The 20,875-nt window shown below is 50.3% G+C and overlaps 1 protein-coding gene and 2 long non-coding RNA genes across 6 annotated transcripts in view; 2 read left to right on the forward strand and 1 right to left on the reverse strand.

The window, feature by feature from the left end:
• Nucleotides 1-2,436: 2,436 nt before the first annotated feature.
• Nucleotides 2,437-15,279, reverse strand: Tbx3 (T-box transcription factor 3). 2 transcript variants are annotated; one of them, XM_048422594.3, is made up of 8 exons: nt 14,394-15,279; nt 12,515-12,782; nt 11,491-11,550; nt 11,085-11,231; nt 9,171-9,247; nt 8,048-8,205; nt 5,931-6,601; nt 2,437-4,500 (listed from the first exon to the last, which is right to left on the reverse strand). In XM_048422594.3, exons 1-8 carry the CDS (start codon nt 14,780-14,782, stop codon nt 4,039-4,041), a joined length of 2,232 nt encoding a protein of 743 aa, XP_048278551.2. In that variant the 5' UTR covers nt 14,783-15,279; the 3' UTR covers nt 2,437-4,038. The 2 variants fall into 2 exon arrangements, with proteins under 2 accessions (XP_048278551.2, XP_048278568.2); XM_048422611.3 differs by lacking the exon at nt 11,491-11,550.
• Nucleotides 15,280-15,405: 126 nt separating this feature from the next.
• LOC148123172 (uncharacterized) overlaps nt 15,406-20,875 on the forward strand; it is a 98,495-nt gene continuing 93,025 nt past the window's right edge. Inside the window, exon 1 of the long non-coding RNA XR_015737328.1 lies at nt 15,406-15,543. This is a non-coding gene — a long non-coding RNA (uncharacterized LOC148123172). The remainder of the gene's footprint in view (nt 15,544-20,875) is intronic.
• The window catches only part of LOC125392692 (uncharacterized), a 41,811-nt gene continuing 37,195 nt past the window's right edge, over nt 16,260-20,875 (forward strand). The window contains exon 1 of one of the 3 annotated variants that reach the window (XR_014998868.2): nt 16,260-16,840. This is a non-coding gene — a long non-coding RNA (uncharacterized LOC125392692). The remainder of the gene's footprint in view (nt 16,841-20,875) is intronic. The other 2 variants (XR_015737329.1, XR_007229600.3) reach the window with 2 other exon arrangements.

Below are 20,875 nucleotides of genomic sequence, written 5' to 3' on the forward strand. Positions count from 1 at the left end.
TCCCGTCGGGTCTCAGACGCCAGCGCAGCCTGGAGTCGATCTTCCCCATAGGCGGGCGGGCGCCCGGAGGGCTCTGGCCGGTACCCGCATTCAACACCGCACACCCACCGAACGGCATGCTTGGCCCTGCAGGCTGCAATAGCTGACCACTGCCGGAGGCCAAGAGGGCCTGGTGGTTCAGAAGCTCTGGCCTTCCTTTGTCCCTGCAGACAAGGCCAGAAGAAGAAGAAGAAAAAAAAAGAATCCCCCCCCTAAAAAAAACAATAGGAATTTATATAGTACAAAAGGAAACGTCTCCGCAAAGAGAAGTTGGTTCGAGTTGTGTCTATGTGGGTTGAGTTCGGGGTGGGGAGCGTCTTTCAATCCAGGTTACCCACTTGTATATCTATACTTTTCTACCCAGAGATTAAGGAACCACGGTTTCCTCATTGAATTTCCAAAAGTCCCTTGGAAATCTCATCTGAGGCCCAAACAGGGATGAAAGGATTGGCCCTTCTTCCGATAGGGGTGAAGAGGTGAGGCGGGTGTGGGGCGGGGTGTCCGTGAGGAGTATAGGACAGATTAAGGGTGGTTCTATGAGAAGGAGCGCTAGGTGAGGCCCTAAAGTTCCAGACTTTCAAAGGCTCTGGAGTACCCAGTTAGCCACTGTTAGGCAGGGCGCAGTCGTGGGTCAGACAGATAGGTGGCACTCGAAGCTTGGGAGAGTGAAAGAGAGAGCGAGAAAGCTGGGGGGAAAAAAAAAAGACCCAGGCGCCGGCCCCTAGTGGCCTCGGCAGCCGCCGCCACCACCACCATAAAGCCCGCGGCGAGATTGCGACCGGCGCCAGGTGAGTAATAGGCACAGAAATCCAGAGAGATTGCGAGCGGGTCACCCCCGGTCCATCAGCGCCACAAGAGTTATACATTAACAGCACTATATATAAATAAGATACAGAGGAGATTATAAAGAAGACGAAGGAAAAGAAAAAAGAAGGGAGGGAGGGAGGAAGCCCTAGGAGGGGCCCGGGACAGGTTTGGACACTATCCCCAAATTTGGGGAGGGGGATGGAGACGGGAAGACAAGAGGAAATCTGACTGTGAAAGCCAAGCAAATTTGGTTTGGTTTGGTTTGGTTTCTGCTTTCTCCACATTTGAAACCGAGCTATTTTATCCCCAATTTGGAAGCTCGCGCAGCGGGAAGCCATGAGCCAATTGCCACCTTCTCTGGGAGGACAGCGAGAGTTTTGGTCCGGCGGGAGGAAGGACCGGCCTCTCTGGTCCCCCCTGGTCCCCCTAAGCGCTCTCCAGTCCCGTCTCTCTGGTTGTTTTCTCCTCCTCCCTAGACTGCTGGGGGAGGCAGTGAGGGTTCCCCACGTGCCTGGGCTCGAAAAGGGGGGTTCGCCCACCCCTCCAAAGGTCTAGAGCTAGATCCTCTACCAAACCAAGGAGGAGGGAAGGGAGGGGCCCCTCTCGTGACCCGCCGTTCAAGAGGCCTGAAGGTGACAGGGACGAAAGGCCCGGCTGGCGGGCTCCGGAATGGGGGTTGGGGGTAGTCAGCCGCCAGGCAGGCTCCGGCTGGGTCTTTAAGTCAAGGCCCCCAGGGCAAGAAAGTCTTCAGGGCTAACTCTAGAGAACATTCCCTTGCCCGCCCCCAGGGGAACCTGGACAGTGACTCCACCATTTTTTTTTCTTTTTCTTTCTTTCCTCTTTTTTTTTTTTTGTATTGAAAGATTCAAAGATAAATTGAACTTCAAAAAGATAGCTTGCCTAACTGCCTCGGGACGGGCTAAGGGAAGAGTAGGGGCTGGGGATGCCAGCTTCCAGGGTGACTTTTGCCTAGCAGGTTGGTTCCATGTGGGCTCCTGAATTACCTTCCCCATCATGACCAAGCTAAGTGTGCACACTGCGGGGTGGTGGGAGCACCCTTCTTGGCCTTATGCCAATCCTAAATGTCCGTGGGCAAGGGACACAGTCTAACCTTTTCCCCGTGCTAGATTCACGGGTGTAGGGAGAGTTTATTTTGTGTTCCATGTCAAAAAGGGGAAGGATGAATTAAAATCTTAAACCCTTTCTAGCTGTAGCGCTCCCAGCTTATTTCTGGTCGGATTCCTGTGGGGGGAAAGGCGACTTTGAACACAGGGTAAATCTTCCCTTATTAAAACTGAAGTATATGGAGTTCCTATTTACGAAATTTAATCAGGTCCCTTTCCTCTCTGGCTCCCTAAATTAAAGGGGAAGTAGTTTCAGATCGATGTGGCCCCCTTCGCAGGAGCAAGGAACTTTTTGTTTTCAGCTTTGTAATTTGAGTGACATCTCATTTTGGTTTGCTGGGGGTGGGGGTGGTCTTAATTACTATTTAAAGACGAAAGGAAAGCGCAGGCAGGAAGATCATTCCCTTCTAATTTTCCAACTTCGAGAGAGACGGTCTAGAAGAAATTATTAACATGACTTCAAAACTCATTTCAATAAAAATTTATTGAAATTTCACTGATGTTTTTAAGGAGGAGAATTACAGAAAACTCATCAAGTACTAAACACAAAATATGCCTTCATAGATTTTTTTTAAAAAGATTTTTGTTATTTTGTTTTGCCTTTCATGGTTGTTTGAATGAGTCCCTCTCTGTACACCAGTCCAAAACACCATCAAATGAACAATGGCAAGAAATCCTCACTTGGGTTGAAGATACCAGAGGACAAAGAATTAGGAAGGTTACTTACGGCAGCCTCTGCTCCCCTGACAATCCCAATCCCTCCCAGGATGTCAGAGCTCAGGGAATTTCGAATGGAGCCTGAAAGGGCCAATACCTCCCCAATTTTGATGAAAATAGGAACTAGTATTCCCAACCTCCCCACCCCACCCCACCCCGCACCAGCTCTTGGACAATTAAAATTGCAGCCAGCTCTATTTGAAAGCATTAGATGGAGGTACAGAAGCCTATGCTCGTTAGTGTGAATTAGCCATCTCCTGACCTGGAAATAAAACCCAAAAGGCAAAACAAGAATAAAACCTGACAGACACACTTCTATTTACATCCAGCTATGTACAATTCAATAAATTAAAGTTTAACTTTCTGAGCGGTCATATTCCACCTATTTACAAGAGATATCAAATAATTACATAAATACTTTGTCCAATAGTCGTGTTTCCTCTTTATTATTTCTTTTAAAACCTTGTTATTGCATATACAGTTGAGAGAACTAATGATCAGATGGGCGCACGAAGCCCTCTACAGCGCTTAGATAAAACAGATAAAATAAACTCAGTGGATTCCAACCCCATTGCTTCCCTTTACCCCACCCCACCCCACCCCACCCCACCCCTACTTCCTCGGGGTTGCCGGTTTGAGCAGGGTTGAGGATGGCAGGGGTTTTGTTGTTTTTCTGTAAAAGTCAAAAAAAAATCAAAAAATAAAACCCAGAAAACTGTAACATGCAAAACCAAACAAACAAACAAACAGAAAAGGACCGGTATCCCTCCTTTAAAACCTCAGGATATTAAAAAGACACAGGATTCCTTTAACATAGACCAGGCAAGGCCTTCTCCCTTCCCTAGTAAAGCAATTTAAGTCTTCATAGACAGTTCCACGGGACTTAATCTGTCCCCGTTTGGGGTTTGTTTGTTAGTTTGTTTAGGGAAAAAATTATTTTTGTTTCCACTTGACACACGAAGGGGAAAGAGATTTGGGTGTAGTCTCTCAAACAGGGCAGGCCGGCCTTGGCTACCTCGTTCTTCAGCCCCAACTTTCACACCAGCCTCCACTGAAGTCGCTCTAGACACAAAAGCCAGTTTCCCCCGCCCCCACCCCCGCGTCTCAAAGCAACAGCAGCCTGCTTCCACAGTGCAAGACAAGGCCTGTGGTCTCTAGCGCATTCTCTGGAGGGAGCCTGGTGCTCCTTCCCAGACAAAATTGAAGGATGGGGAATCACCCCAGTGGAAGGTCTGTGGTTTATTTTACATCCAACAAAGTGCACTGGCAGATTTGACCGAACTGGAATGGAGAGACCTTTGGGGGAGCGGTTTTCGTTTTTTTTTTTGTTTTTTTTTTTTTTGTTTTGTTTTTAAGGGGACCCACTGCAGGACCTGTCCGGCTTGGCTTCCAAGCCACTGACCAGCCGCTGGATGCTCTGCAGTTCACTGGTAGCCGCCTCTTTCTCTGAGCAGAGTTTGGGTGACAAGGACACTGAGCTGGAGGACAGCGTGGAGCTGCGACTGTTTAGTTCCGAACCCGAGTCCACGGCCATCGAGGCCGGGCTGGCCGCCAGGGCGGCTGCCTTGCCGTCTAGGGGCCCCGCGGCGGAAGCCATGGATGGCAACGCAGAGGCCAGCAAGCTGCTGCTGTCAGGCACTGGAACCGGGATGGAATACGGACTGTAACGTAGCCTGGGGCGCATGCTGTTCAAGTTGAGGAACGGGTGGCGGTGCACGGAGCTGGAGGCGGCCGCCGAGGAAGCCGCGGCTGCAGCAGCCATATATGTGTAGGGATAAGGGAACAGGCTCCCAAAAGGCGACATAGCCAAGCCCTGGGGAAGGAACAGAAGAAACACATGGAGTCAGAGGATGGGGGACCCCTCTTTTCCACCTCCTGCTATCTAGGGCAAAACACCTCTCTTGGAGGAGTTGGAGGGACAAGACTTTACCCTAGGCCTCGGATCCCTTGCATGCTAAACCAAGGGGTTAACATGCTGGGAACTTCCTGGCTATTAAATCATCCACAATGTGTCCTCCATGGTGCCTGACCCTCAGGGCTATTAGCAAGTTCCCATGAGGGCAAACAACCGCACCTGTTGAGTGGGCTCAAGGAGGGCCTCCGTCAAAGGGGCTAGATTAAACTTCGGCGCACACTTTATCATGATATTTTTACATGTCCTTCTAGATCTTTCCCAAGTAAGGAAAAATAAGGATGATGTGAAATGAGGGGGGATGAAAAGGTGTTAATTATTAATATAAAGACTGCAAGCACCCAGTTTCTAAGGCTTGGGTCTCAGGTGGGAGGCTGCAGAACCCAAACAGAAGCAGAATTTGCATGCAGGGTGTATCCTTCACTTGAAGATGCCTCCAGACTAGTCTATTCAGGGTGACCTCCTCCACCTGTCACCTGCCTTTCTGGGGGAGACCAGCCACGAGGGAGGAAGGTTGGAGGTAAGTTAGAAACTAGCCGGTTTCTCAGCTTCCTCCTCCCCATGGGGGAGGACTATGTGCCTTTTGGCTCTGGCAAGGGAGCCGAATGTGCTCAGACAAAACAAAAGGTCAGAGTAGGCGGAAAAACCCCAGAGAGGCTTCCCACCGGGTTCAGAACCTTCTCCCCAGCCTCTCAGTGCCGGGCACAGCTGTCTGAACCACACACACGGAGGCTGCCACAGTCAGCCCCCCCTCCTTTGACATTTCCCACGTGTGCACAACCTATTAACCCTTTGGAGATAGGCAGGCCTGTTTGGGGTGGGGGTGGGGGAAGAAAAGCTTTCAACTCGGTGGAAAGCTGGCCGCCTCCAGAACAAATTCTCACCCAGGGAATCAGTCACTTCCCCTCCCCACACCTCAGCCCCTTCCTGGGGGAGTAGTGGCTGGGAGCCTCCAGAGAAATATGTTGTCTGAAAGATGAAATCAAAGAGGCCCTGTGGGTCAGACGGGCTCAACTCCACCAGGGAAGCAGCTGTGTGACCTGAGCCGAGGGATTCAACATCTCTGGGCCAGAGATGATACATCAAATGATTCAAACTTGTCACAATGTTAAGGAGTGTGGAACTTGTCCATGCATAGGAAGTAATTTAAGGGCCCTTGAAAGGGAGGGGTAGTCACGACGGCTCACTGAGATAGGTGCTCAGTGAGATAGATCAATAATCTAATAGTTACTACCATGCATTACTGTCTAACTAACGGTCCTAGGCAAGGGACTGGGATTGAGAGAGAGACTGGAGCGAGCCGGGGATGGGCGGGCAAGCAGGAGTAATACCTGGGAGGCCAGAACGTGTTGTTGAAGGTGGAAGGGCAGGGTGGCAGCCGACGCCCCGGACAGTCCCTGCGCTGCAGCAGCCGAGGCCATGGCTGTGGAATCCAGGCCTGAGACGCCGGTGGATGCCCCGGATACTGTGGCCAGCAGAGGCCCCATGCCTGCAGCCATGCTGGAGAAGGCGCTGCCCATGGCGAACTGGCCGGGGTGCAAGAAGAGAGGGTGCCCGTTGAAGAACTGCTGACCGGCTAGGCCTGGGGCGAAGCCCAAGCCTGGAAGGGGCCCCTGCGCCAGGTGCGCGGCCGCGTCCGTCTGCACTGACAGTGGCGCGAAGGCGTCCTTGGCGGGCAGCGAGCGAACCTCATCCACCTTAGCGGCACCTGGACCCTCGCGTCCCGGGCTCCTGCGCTCCTCGGCTCCCGGGATGCGAGTGCTGGATGAGATGGTGGCCGGGCTGTGGCGCGAATCTGGCGATGCCTTGTCCAGGCGCGCGGTGTCTCGGACTCGGCCGGATTCCGCGGGGAACAGCTGAGCCCTGGTGGCCGGGCTGCCCTTGTCTCGGCCTGGCTCCTCCGCGGTGGTGGTGGAAATCTTCGCGGCGTCACAGGCCTCAGGGCCGTGCTCCTCCTTGCTCTCGGCCTCGGCGTCACTTTCGGCTTCACTGGGACACAGATCTTCGGGAGGAGAGGAAAATGCCAGGGGAACCCGCTGTCAATAGTGTTTCTTAGTTTAAACCCCACCTCCCAGGCCGGCGCGGTGGCGCAAGGCCTGGCATGCCAACAATGAGGCATCGGAGACAGGAGGACAGCCTGAACTATAGAGTGAGACTATTTCAAAAACAAGATTCCCAATTGGGCAGTTTATTGGCTGTGCGACTCCAGCGCAAGCCCCTCTGCACCACTCCCAGCCTTCGGTTTTCCTCTCTGTGAAATGGGACGAGGTAACACTTTTACAGCTAATTCCAAAAGCGTCCCAAGTGTTAGGACTCGGTTCAACCTCTCCAGCCAGGCACTCAACGGGCAGCTTTTCTTATTGTAATGGTTCTGCTTTAAAACAAAACAAAATCAGAAAGAAAGTGTTCACCCAGTCAAAACTTTCTCTGGCCTCCCTCGCACTGGATTGCAAATTCTCTTTTTTAAAGATGAAAAAAAGCTAGACCTCAGAACTCCGCTGGAACACATTCCTGTCACCTTCAGGGTCTCTGGCTCAGAGAGGATGGAGGTCAGGCGCTTCCACAAATTTGTGACTATTTTGGATTTGTTTGGAAAGAATCCTGATGTGTGAATGAACAGAGGCAGAAACTGACACCCTCCCAGGATGTCAGTTGCCTCAGGTCCTACCAATATGGGTGGTGGACAATCAGATCTCTGTACGTATGTCTCTCTTGAGCCACACCCTCTTCTGTGGGTGTCCTGCCAGACCCCCACCAAAATATGAACCCCACTTTATGTTAGAAGCCAAAATGGATTGAAGACAAAAAGACCCCCCCCATTTTATTTCACCCCAAACCAGATTCCCCCCCCCCCTTGAGACGTCTTTCTAAATAAATGCTGCTTGCTCTTTAAACAGAAAACTGACTCAAGATTCAAACCACTTTCTCTGCCCCTACCCCTGCCTCCCCAAAGCAGATGCCCCAAGGGCCTCCTCCCCCAGGTCAGCTGTGGCTTTTCTTCTACCACCTTTCCTATACCAACCAGGTGGCTGAGAATCTCTGGGCTACTCCCTACCCAACACATTTTCACCCAGAATTCAGTTGGAGGTTGATCAGCAGCAGCTGGATGCTGTTGATTGGAAAGAGGGAGGACAGAAGGGAGGAGGGAATAAAGGACAGACAGACAAGTGCTTCACGTGCTTTGTATGACTGCCCTTGCCAGGAGGACACACACACACAAACACACACACACACACACACACACACACACACACACACACACATGCACACACACCAAATGGGATTGTGGAGTTCTCCCATGCTACCCCCACTTTCATCATGCTTGTTTGCAGGTTCTAGAAGGGCTTGCATCTTTTAAAGGGACTCTACTGGCTCAGGATCTTCCCCGACTTCCAAGGCCACAGGGCCAGGTCTGAAGTCTACTCATCACAGAGGTGGCCAGGCTTACCTTTCAGGTTGGATGTCCCCACAGTGGACACAGCCGGAGAGGAGGCTTGGGCGAAGCAGTTGAAGGCTGCCTGCTCGCTGGAGGACTCGTCTGAAGTCCCGGTTTCCTTCTTGTGTCTCTCATCGAACACCCTCATAGACTGCAGGGTGAGCTGCTTTCTGAGATAGAGGCCCACACCCATCGTTAGAGACTGCCACACACACTTCCCTTCTTTGTCTTCTTCCCCCCACTTTCCCGAGTGGCATACACCTCACCCCGCTACCCAACATTTAGTCTGTGCAATGTACTGGCTCAGGGTGACCACACAACACAGACCCCAGCATTGTTTAGCTGGGAGGAGGCCTATGCTTTAGGAAAGAACTTGGCCTGGGAAATCTTGTTTAAAACCTCAGGACAGAGGCTAGAGTTGGCCAGGACAGGTACACTACTGGCCTTCCAGAGGGAGGGTGCTGTGAAGACCCAGTCCAAAGTCCTGCATGGGCACCAAGATGGGCAAGAACCATTCATTATGTGGTACATCTGACAATAGCCAGTTCACCAACACATTAATTGGAGTTTAAGTTTATTTCAAGGTTAGAAATTATTTTTAATGCTCAGCCAAGGTAAGAAACTTTAAAAAAATTGATAGATGATTTTTCTGGATTTTAGAAAAATTTTTGAAAAGGGGTGAGGGGTGCACAGCTTTTTCTATGGTCTATTTAAAGCAAAATTTGATGCAGACCCAGAAAGGAAAGAGGGAGAAAAGGTTCCCTGGATTTCTCAAGGGGCCTCAGCTTCAGCCTGGTGCTTTCTGAGAGGCGAGGTTGCAGAAGAACGTGTGGATGGCTTGGGTCTTTTCTTGGGTCTTGCTCAGGACAAATGCCAATTAACTAACAAATAATAGGCATCCTTATAGCCTGTTACCCCTGAGACTATTTTCTGGCCAGAACTGCAGTATAGCCTTTAACTTCCCTTAAAGACAACAAGTAGCAAAGGATGTTCTCTACTTGGACCACTATGGACCAGGGAAGAAGCTGACCCCCTCCCCTCCCCCACATCTTGCACCTCACTTCTAATAATTCCCAAGTTCAAGCCGAAGAAAACAATTTCCCAATTATCCCTGAAATTATAAGTCTCAGCTCACCGTTTTTCTCTCCTGCCGTTTCCAGTGTCCCGAAAACCTTTTGCAAAAGGGTTGTTGTCTATTTTTAACTGAGTTATCTAGAGAAAACACATAAGCAAAACAGACATTAGCTTTACTTTCCAGAAAGTTCTAAACATGCCCTCCCCCCAACTCCTCAGTCTTTCCTAGAGATGTGACTGCCCAAGGAGTCACAGGGATGGACCAAGGGGAAGTCAGAGGGAAGATGAGGGCGGGAAGATAGGAAGGAGCTGAAACATCATAAAAAATTGTAGTAATATTTAATGTTTCTGAGAACCAAGCAAGGATTCCACACTAAAATTATCCAAAAAAATTCCTTCTTTTGGACAATTTGATTTAGAAATGAGACTATTCCAATGTGGCCAAAAGTCACAGCCTATAGGTCTGAGTTAGTAGGCTTCTGTTCTGACTTTTTATACAGCACAATTAATTACAAAGCATGTTAAGATGCCATTTCCTGATATTCCCAACCACCATCACATATACATGTACACACAAACACACACCCTACACACGAAAACTTTTTCTGTGAATCTAATAAAATTAATTATGGGGTTTCACTACCACTACCTTCTACTAGAGTGACCTCCCCAACCCCCACCCCCACCACCCCAGGTAAGAGTGGATTTGAAGGAATTATATACCAAGGACTTTCAGGTTGAAAGGGAAAAAATAGCCACTGGTAATATTTGTTTTCATTTATGTTTACTTTTGGTGTGTTCCCCACACACCACCAAGGACCTGAGCCTCTGCTATGTTTAAAACCATTAGCCATTAAAGTAACAATGTATTTGATGTAACTTTCACAGGATTCCAGGTCTCAGGAGCCAGCTTGAGGTTCCTTGTCTTTAGAATCTCTTCTCCTGGTAGAGAAACTATGTATCCAGTTAACAGGAGCGAGAAACCTGGGCTTTGGTTTTGGGTTCTGCTATTTAAAGGAGGCCAGACATCCTTTGCATGAGGCAAGGAGAAGAGCGGGTGGTTACTTAACATCCACACTAGGAAATGGGAGGATCAGTGTCCACAGGGACCAGGGACTGACCATGAGTTCAAAGTACAAGGTGTTGCCAGGTGAAGTGAACTCACCACGAGGTCTGTGGCTCAGGTATTGGACCACAGGGGTCCTCAATCCCTGCCCACCCACCCGCAGTTGCCAAGCTCCATGCTGGTGGACCACCATCAATAGACACTCTTCTCTGGGCCTCTGTGTTCAGTTTCCCTGACCTTCAGGCCAGGAGCACAGCAGATTCCAGGTGAGGCCTCATTTGTGAGCCCTTTTTAACCCCCGGCTTCAGGCCCCAAAGGAGAACAAGTTTCAGATGAGCTAGTGGTTATGAGCTAGTGACGATTTCCACCTTTAAGTGGGAAGCCTCGGATAGCTCAATTAACAGAACCCTGTATTAGGGAGCATCTTTACACACCACTGCCACCACCTGCAGCAGCAGCATAAAAGTTAATGAAAACAAATCATGCATTCGGAATTTCTGGCTGAGAGGAGTGCCCATCTCTACTCATCCCCAGTTGAGACCCAAACACTTTGCACCTTAAATTAATTGCTCCCTTGCTACCTGGTTCCTTTCAGCACAGCACACTCTTTGTTTGTTTGTTTTGATCCTTCCTTCTGAAGAGGATGAAGTAGGAAACACCAAGAGACAAGACCCTGGGGCCAGGGCAGGGACTGGACTACCAGTTAAATACCAGCACCAGATTCCCAGCTGGAAGGAAAGATTTGGGCCAGCCTCCCTCCCACCCCCTCCAGGAATCGGACCTCTCCATAGAAGGTCAAATCACACAATTCACAAGGAAATTCCAGACTTTCTTCTGCCCAATGCCCTAATAACTTTCTCATCGAGAGCAAGTCAGCTTGGAGGAAGAGAGAAACGCCCTGTGGGTTACCTTGTCATTTTGGTAGGCAGTCACGGCAATGAATTCCGTTTCCGGGAACAGGTATGTGCGAAATGTACTGTACGGCAGTTTTAAGATATCATTGGCTCTGACGATGTGGAACCGGGGCTGGTACTTATGCATAGAGTTGAGTATGGTCTGTAGAAGCAGGGAGGGGGACACACACATTAAAAGAAAGAAAGAAGGAAGGAAAATAGTTTAACAGAACAAATGAGATCTTAGGTCCCCTGCCAAGCCGACATCGTCCCCACTGCTGGGTCCAAAGCCCACCACCTTGTACATTTCACGCCACAAGATTGTTATCTTCCAGAGACTTCCAAATTGTTCCTCAGTTTCTAAAGCGCCCCCCCCACCCTCTCCATCTACATATTCATTCGAACCTTGAACCCTAGCCTACCTGGGTCCCAAAACTATAATTCCCCTGCCACGTTGCGTGATCGCTTGGGAAGGCCAAAGTCTTAAAAGATAGAGAAAAACATGCATTTTAATTTACAAAATGATTCAGTACTTTAAGCGCCCACTAATTGACAAGCCCAATCCACTTAAGGCCTTGAGAGGCTGCGCTCTAGAGAGGAATATTTATGCCCTAATCAAATCAAGGGCTTCAAATGCAATCCCTGTCCGCTTTAGATATTTCCGAGCCATTCACGTCTTCCTGGGCCTAATCTTTCTGCTTATTCCTCGCTTATCACTTTGTTTATCCTATTGAAATGCTGGGGAGGGGCAGAGGACAGCCAAAGGTCCCCTGGCCTGGCTTTCACAGGCAAGCCAAGTCTCCTGAAAGTCTCTAAAGCACACTCAGCCACGGAATCCACATGCATTCTCTAGTACGTGTACGTACACACACACACACACACACACACACACACACACACACACACACAGACACCATTTTTCTTTAACACCAAAGACTTCAGCTTGTTCCTAGTACACCTGACTTTCACCCAAGCCCAAATCACTTTTAGTAAAAAGAAAATACACTTTCAAAAATGTAGTCACAGCCTTGGTTGGCCCAACACAGCAAACGCTTCAGCTCTCCCAAGATATGGCGTGGCTGATTTCAAAGAAGTAACATAATATTTCTAAGCAAAACGGACCTTATCCAAGTACAAAACTTTAATAAAAATCGATTCATAACTTTTTGTTCTTAGTATCACTCTTCACGCCCAGGTCTGGCACCCACCCTGGACCTTCGATTGCTATTTCGGTAAATTCTTCTTAGAGAACCGGTAGGCCTTCCATTATCCAGGTAGCTAGACCCCCCCCCCCCCCCAGTTCCACTCTGCAACTAGGTTGCAAATTGAACAAAGTTGGCTGTGTATGGCAACCATCAGTCAGACTGGTGTCCGGACCCAGATTCAGTTTCCTAGGAGGCCGGCCATACCTCCCAGGGAATCTTACAGAGAGTCAACGAAACTTACAAATCCGTGTTTGTCCGAAATGTTGTTGGTGAGTTTCAGTTTGTGGAAAGTGACGACTTTGGACATCCACTGCTCCCCTGTAGCGGGGCTGTCCGGGTGTATGTACATTCTCTTTGGCATTTCGGGGTCTGCCTTACCGGCCACCATCCACCGAGAATTGTGAAATTTGTATCGACAGTCATCAGCAGCTATAATGTCCATCAATAAAATATACTTGGCCTTTTTATCCAGCCCAGAGCACCTCACTTTAAATGGAGGGAACATTCGCCTACAAGAGCAAAGCACAGACAAGGGAAATAGATGAAAAGTTGGGGTAAATGGCTCAGGCCCTCGGACTTGTCTTCCAAGTTGTCTGGCCCCATCTAAAAGCACAAGGCTTACTGCTGGGACCAGGGAGTCTGCAGGGCAACTTCCACACTGACATTAAAAATGCTTCATTTCCCATTATTTTCCTATCCCAAGCCTCAAATCAAATTAATTACAACAACCTCTTATGTCTTAAAGTACCGACTATTTTGTAAAAAATGAAAACAAAAACACGTTTGTCTGCGTAACTGTTTAGATTGCCCTTTACAGAGACGAATGAATTCTTGCCTAAGATTTTTCTTTCTTTCTTTTTTTTTTATTTTTTGAGTTTGAAACAGCTAGAGATAGGGTACTAAGAAACAGTGGTTAATAAAGTTTAGGATATTCCACCCTCCCATGAGAAAACATCAAAGCTTATCGAGGAAATAAATGCCCCGTTATGGACTGAAGTGGTGAGCCAGAGGGAGGCTGGCGAAGTATTACACTGGATTCTCAGTACGGAGGTTGGAGACCGGCACCCGGGCCTGGTAACCCATTCGTGATTTAAGCTATAAACCGCATTCCTCTACTCTGTAGGCCACGGCAAGATCCTGCTGTTTAATTTCACAGAAGTGCTGACTTTCCTAGCTTTTGACTTAAAAGGAAGTACTCAGTTATGAAAACTGACTAAATGTCTTGTGGGTTGGAGAAAGATCTGATGCCAAACTTTGGCCTCAAGTAGTTTGAAGGGAGACCTGTAAGTGGGGGTTTTATTTTTGTGCCCTTTCAACCGGTGTCCTGAAAAACCTACAGACATTTTCTTTCTTTCTTTCTTTAAATTAAATCAGTGTGGTTTTAAATGCTTTTCCTGGGGTCCTTTCTTACAAGCTTGTTTTGGTCAGGCAAGGACACTAAACGTTATGTAAAGTATTAATATTCAAACACAAAAGCAGGAAAGATATGCTCATGGGTTCCTTGGATCCACATAACCTTAATTAATAAGAGAGCCTGCTCGGTTCTCCCTGGGCTTGCAGGAAAGCGAATCGGGAAAAGAAATCCTTCCCTCCTTCACCCTTCCCTTGATTTCACTCTGTCCCAGATCAGTCAGGTTTAGGCCCCCTTCAGCTCCGGAGACTAAGCTAATGGGCAGGAAGGGCCTGAGAAACCTCACGGGTCTCCCACTACCGTAGAGAAAGGGCTCTAAGTGTCTGTACTGGGAAATAAAACCAAACAGACAAAATCAAACAGATAGAAAGATATTTCAGAATGTCTTTACAGACGGACTTTCCGCAACAGGGCGCTTTTCTCGATTGCTGCAGAAGTCAGTCAGTGAGCGACTCCTTCAATGGAAAATACCCTCTGTTCTGTAGGTCCCCAAGAACCCTGCAGTGGGCCCAGGTAGCCTGAAATTTTCTGACCCTCGGGCAGGGCCCAGGAGTCTCTACATTTTTGGGTGGTGGTGTGTGTGTCGGGAGAGTTTTCGTCCCAAACGTAACAATCAGGCAGCAGTAAATCTACCGTTTTAATAGAGAGACAAAAGGAGACACGAAAAACTTCAGGTGGTTTGGGGAGGGGGTTACCACTGATTTCTTACCTTCCCGACTTTGTAATGACCATCTCTGTACCCCGCTTGTGAAACTGGTCCCAAAGTTCCTTGGCCTCCAGGTGCACCTTGGGGTCGTCTTCCACGTCCTCTTCGGGCTCCATGGTCTTCAGAGGCCTCAGGTGAGCCTGGGGTCCCAAGGATGAGAAGGGAATGCCGGTCTCAGCGGCCCCCACCAACTGATCCATGATGGGCTTGGCCAGGGCTCCGGGCAGGGAGAGCGCCGCGGCGCCGTTGGGAGGCAGCGTTAGCGCGGGGAAGAAAGGCGGCTGGTGGCCCAGTACCGCGCTCATGGCGAAGTCTGGCGCCCGGTGAGGTAGGAACGGATGATAGGCCATGCTTGTCCCAGGGATAACCGGATCTCTCATGGAGAGGCTCATCCACTCCAGATAGGGAACCAGTCCGCAGCTGCTGGCTTGGCTCTGCTTTTGTTTTTGCTTTTCAAAAACAATAAAAAAAATTCAATAGCAACGCATAGTTTTGCTTTAAAATAAAAAGAGGAACCAATTACAATTAAAGCCTTTGAAAGGGAAGGGGAAAGTATCTTTGAGGGAAGAGAATGCGGCTTTTAAAGAGGGCACGGCGACAGATCGGGAGACATAGCCGCTGCAGGGGCTGTCCTGGTGCGTGGAGTATGTTTGAAAAGCCGCTCCTGGATGTCGGTTTCAGTAGGGCGAGCCACAAGCAGGGGCTCGACTGGCGCCCGAGCCCTGTGGCTTAGCTGGAAATAGACGCACAGCCTTTTCCCGGGGTGGCTCCCCGGCTCCCACGCTCTTTGTTGCCAAAGCGCAAGGTTCTCCGAGACTTTTTTTTTTTAACCTTTTTTCGTCTCCTTCCCCCGCCCCCTAGCTCTTCTCTGGCTTTCTCGCAGGAGACGTCTTAGATGAGCTAGAAAGATTCTTGCTTTCACTGGGAGCGAGATCAAGGGGGGGGGGAGGAAAAAGTCTCTCCTTAAAAAAAAACTGATTTAAGCCCCTTTCCAGCGACGTTATCAAAACTCGTAGCTGCAAAGCTGGCTTCGGTTCGCGCTTCTACTCTTCTCTCTGACTCCGAGCTGCGCGCAGTGTCTGGGTGGCGATCCAAATGGTGCCTGCGATCTTCTACCTCGGGGACTCGGCTGTCTTCCTTGTGCTAAAAAAACGTGAGCGAAATCGCTTTCCTAAAAATAATAAATTAGAAAAAAATCAGCGTCCGGGAGCGCAGGGCGAGGGAGGATCGAGAAAACGGGTGAAAAAAAAAACAGGAAAGGAGGAAGAGACGGGAGTGATTGGGAGCTGGAGTAGGCGAGTAGAGGGAGGGAGAGAGAAAGAGAGCGAGCGAGCACCTCGCCACCCTCCTCCGCCTCTAGAATTCCCCGGGCGTCTGCTCGGCGGCTCTGGACGGTCGAGCTGCGCTGTGGGCTGCGGGAGCCCGAGGCTTGTTGATTGGCTCTTTGACGCTTTCGGACCAATTGTGTGGCTGCATAGGCGTGGTTTTCACAGGTCGAGTGCTGGGGGAATAGAGCCGAGTTATAAAAAGAAGGTGTCGGAAACTGGAACGTCGCTGCGCCGCGCGGTACTACGGCCTGTCCTGCGTTTATGTCAACATGATCAGAGGGGAGGGCGGGGAGCCACCAGGGCGCCGCGCGCACACCAAAGTCGCCTCTAGGTGGCTGATCCAGAAGAGAGTTCGCTGCAGCCAGAGGAGCTCGCCCGGGCTCTTTCTCAGCTCAGCCCACGTCTGAAAGGCCTCAGCCATCCAACCCCCGGGGAACCGTGGAGGAGGCAGGGCCAGGGAGGAAGTGGGAGGGAGCGAGGGCGGGAGCCAGGCAGCCTGCCCCGCAACCGTGGCGCCGGGCAGGGGCGCTCGCCTCTCGCACGCTCCGAGCGCAGCAGCTTAAGCTTTCGGCTGCTTCTCTGTGCGGATCCGCAGCTTCTTCGCTTCGCCGGGCCTCGGGCTAGCCAAGTCAGCTGCCGAGCCTCCCATTCGGCCAATGCGCGTGAACAAAAGCTCCAGGCTCGCGCACAACTCTGCTGCCCCACGTGGAGACGCCCAGCCGCCTCTAAGTCAAGTCCTTTAGCTCGTGCGCCTGGGTGCTCCGGCTTTCCGAGTCACCGGCGCAGGGAATCCCACAAATCTTTCTCTCTCCCCGGTGCGTGCTCCCCACCCGCAGTCACGTGTAGAGACCCAAACGCCCCCTGGGTATCTGTACCCGAACGCGCGCCAGCGCCAACACTCTGGGCCCGAGCCCCAAGCGGAAAAACACACGCAAACACGTACAAGGCTCTTGCGCCCGGCCCAATCTAAACTTGCTCTGCGAAACGGACTCGGTTTTGTTTGTTTGTTTTAATGTATTTACTGACCCTTTTGAGCCCAGTTCCTCTTCCATTCGGATACGGATACCGGTGTTCCACCCGGATGGGGTTGTGGGTGTAGAGAGAACGAAGCCGCTGAAACAAGTGAGTGCAGTGATTGTGGGCCTTTCTCCTTCAAGCCTCTGCCCACACCTCCCGGCCAGCTCGGCGGGGAGTCGCCGACGGGACTGGAAGAGTTGGTTGGGGGAGGTGCACGAACCTGGTATCTTACCCAGGCATCGCTCTTATCTCCTGGTGCCTCAGTTCCTTCTCCACCGGGAGCGGGGGTGGTGGTGATGTTACTTATCTTGGCAGAAGTCGGGGGGTGAATTTGTAAAACAAACCGTGAAACGCACCCCTCTACCCCAGAGGTCAGGAGACTCAGTCCCTAATCAACCCACGGTGGGGAGGAAGGCAAACTGACTGATGAGACTTTGATCTGGTAGCCCAGTTACTGCAGCCCATGCTGGGGTCAGAGGACTACCCCCCAAACCCACAGTTCTTATTTGAGGGTGGAGGAGCTGGGGCATCACAGTTTAAGTGGAGGGCAATCTCAGCAGAGTTTTTCGTTTTCCGGGAACAAGACAAGACCTTCTTTGCTTGGAGAGGGAACAGAAAAAGGGCTGGTTTCTGGGCCTAGAGATTAAGCTTGGAGTATTTTCGTGTGGACCATTTGCCTCTAGATTTCTCCCTTGAGGACCCCCACCCCCAGCATCCCCTCTTCAACTGCAGGTCCGAACTGGCAACTACTGGGTGAACAGGCAGTACCCTCTCCCCTGGTTTTGATGTACAAGGTGAAGAGCTTTCGGCGCCAGCCCCGAGCTTTTCTTCTGCGGCCAATGAGAATAGAGTTGTTCTGTGAACTTGGTCTGACTTGCCATCTCGCCCCCTTTCTTTCCCGTGTGTCCACAGTGGAGAGGGAAGGAAAAGGGAGAGAAACGAAAGAGAAGGAGATGCGTAAGGCGGTGGCTCGAAACGCCCCTTCCCGGGCTCCCTGTTCCAGATCACCGAGGGTGAGAGAGGCCGAGCCAGGCCCCTCTCCGCACGGGCCACCGAGGTCACTGCTGATTCTCTGCAGCAGAAGAGTCCCCTCCCCCCTCCGTGCCTAGCCACTTTAGCCAGACCAGCCCCTAGAACCCAAAGATCCTCTCTGCCTGCATTGGAGAGTTAATCTCTGTGCGCCCGCGTGGAGTGCAGAAAAATAGTTGTGCAACTGCGGAGTATTTAAAACCCCCCGTCACCCACGCGGTGTCCTAAGGATCCACGGGCTAGCCTGAGAGACCTTGGCAACGGATACCCAGCCTTCTGGCCTCGGGGGTCTGCTCTGCAAATGCCAGGCGAGCTCGCTGACTTTGCATGCAAATATCTGGCCTTGTTTTTTGGCTCCGGCGTGAACTGAGAGCAATTTCTGACCCTCACGTCACCCCCACACAAACACCCTTTAGTCGCCTATTTTTGACTGTAGCTCTAGCTTAACCCTGGGGTCACCCCAGTTTGCCACTTCTGGCTTCCACCCACCACCCCAGTGCGCCAGGGAGAGCGGGGGAGGAGGGTGTGGAGGAAAGTTTGCGGGATTTTGAATCGAAAATGTCTACATGTTGCTAATGGTCTACAAACTTCCGCCAATTACGGCTGACCTCCCAGACGCTGCCCCTGGAGGTTCGTGTTCTGGAAGGGAGGCCGCGGCGACGCAAGGATCAAAAGCGGGAAGGTGCGAACTCCTCTCCGTCTTTGCGTGCCCGCCGCGCCCCCCTCCTAGTGGGTGATAAACCCACTCTGGCGCCGACCGTGCACTGGGTGATTAATTTGCGAACAAACAAAAGGGGCCTGGTGGCCACTGCATTAGGGTTAAACATTGGCCAGCGCCTTCCTCAGGCTTATGACAGGCCTGGCCTCCCGGAGAAGCCACAAGGTTAGCAGGTCTCGAGCCTCTTCTTAAGCCTCCAGCTGCTGACCATCGGTGCCGGCTTGTTCTCTTTCTAGACTCCTTGATTGAATTTAGCGAGTCTTTCCAACAGAGTTGGGTGAGAAGTTGAAATTCGGTGTCCACAGAAGAAATGTCCCCCTACCTTTTGCAATAGGAGGATTTGTGTGTGTGTGTGTGTGTGTGTGTGTGTGTGTGTGTGTGTCCTTTGCACTATAGGGACTGGGGTTTTGAACAAGATAAAAACATGCAGCGCCTGCAGCTTCTGAAGCGAAAGATATGGGACTTCAAAGTGGGAGGGGGTGAGACAGGGATCTCAGGCCTCAGCCAGCAGTCCCAGCAGGCATCAGCAAGCCTGAGAAATGGGAAGGCATCCCTGCAATATTCTGTTTTCCCAGTGGCACCTCCTGCCTCACACTTGAAAAGAGATACACTGATCCTTTGTGACCGAATGGTGTCTATCTGAAATTAGAAAGGAAAGAAGGAAGGAAGGAAGGAAGGAAGGAAGGAAGGAAGGAAGGAAGGAGCAGAAAGAGAAAGGACAGGGTGTGGACAGGGTGGTTGGCTTCGGGAACTGTTGCTTGCGTGAGGTCTGGCGCGGGACTCTGTGAAAGACACTGTTAAACTCTTCCGCCCTCCTAAACATTCGCCCCCAGTTCACCCTACAGCTTTATTCAGTCCGAGGTGTCGCTATATTGGACGTCTTGTTGACAGGAGGGCATGACGTTTCTCCTGAGGGTCTGAGGCCTGGTTATGAAATTGGGAGAAGTCGAGATAATAACTTTACTGGGAAGGAGTTCTTTGTAGTCTGGCAGGGTGGAAATGGCTCTTTGAGGCCTGATGCCCTGCCTGATTTCATCCTGGAATCTCAGCTCCTTTGACACAGAGGCACTTTCAAACTGCCTAGAGCTGTCTCCTTTTGTGAGGCAGAGTTTGGGGAGAGTTTTCTTATAGGAAGGTCCAGTCTGGCCCCTTTGGACCCCTTGACAACCTTAACCCTTCAGGTCCTTTCCCCACCAGCACTCCTACACACTCAGTGGTACACCTTCCATCTTAGAAGAAGCCTGAATTCTGGGTCTTCCTTACCTCCCCAAAACTTGCTGGAAGAGCTTGGGTCCCTCTGGACTGAGGGCTTGCGGCTCTCCTTCGTGGCTTTTACTTTTTAATTTGCTATCTTGTCTACTATTTCTTCCTCCCTATTTTCCCTGGCTATCTTGGCTCTCTCTAAATTCCTTCCTGTCATTCTAACTCACCCCCTCCTCTTTTTCCAGTTACATTGACAGACTAGAGGTACCTCTTCCCTGGGGTCCTAACAAACACCCTAGCCTCCTTGCTTCGACTGGGAGAGATAAAAACACTTTGACTTGGTCCATTTGTCTGCACATTTTTCCTTCTTTTCTTAACTTTTCAAAAGCCACCTTGTTCGTGATTTGGCCAGTGTCCCTGACTTCTATGTCCTGGAATCCCCTTCCCATTCTGGGGCAAGAGTCCAAGGTGAGGGGTGCAGAGCAGTCTCCAAAGCCCAGTTCCTAGGTTCTGCCTTTCTCCACCAGGACATCTCTTTCCTGTAAGACATTTTTCTCTGTCTTCTGACTTCCTTTTAAATTATTGATCAGGGCGACCAGTACAGGAGTCTGAGGCAGAGGGTGAGATGGACAATGGTGAGCACTCTCTAGGCTTGCATGGGTGGGTGTCAGCTGGTTTGTGCAGTTTCTCGGGTGCCATTTTTTTGTGTGTACAGTGCTTATCATACCCCCCTTAATGTAGATATGGCAGAGGGGAAATGAACGGATTTTACCCTCCACACTATTCTTATTAACATCCACTTCTTATCAAAGAGGATCACCTCCAAAAAATGGCAAATTTAGATACAGCTAATAATGCAGCTAAGTTAAAGTGGAGACAGCAAGGAGGGAGAAATCCAGGTAGCTGGAGAGGGTGATGCTTTTTATACATCTTCAGTGCCCCCTTGAGAAAAGGACTAATTGTGGCTTTCTAATTTCAGACCCACCAGCATCTTCTAGATGTGTGTGTCTGTGTGTGTGTTACCTAATTTTTTAAAAAAGATAGCACAATGGCTATTACTCACTCTAGCAGAAATGAATTCACCAGGAAAAAGCTTGGAATTTCTTCTCTCTCTCTCTCTCTTTCTCTCTCTCTCTCTCTCTCTCTCTCTCTCTCTCTCTCTCTCATTAAATTTGACCTAGAATCTACAA

This window comes from Myodes glareolus, chromosome 2 (assembly GCF_982192425.1).
Source record: "Myodes glareolus chromosome 2, mMyoGla1.1, whole genome shotgun sequence".
In the NCBI taxonomy this organism is placed as follows: domain Eukaryota; kingdom Metazoa; phylum Chordata; class Mammalia; order Rodentia; family Cricetidae; genus Myodes; species Myodes glareolus.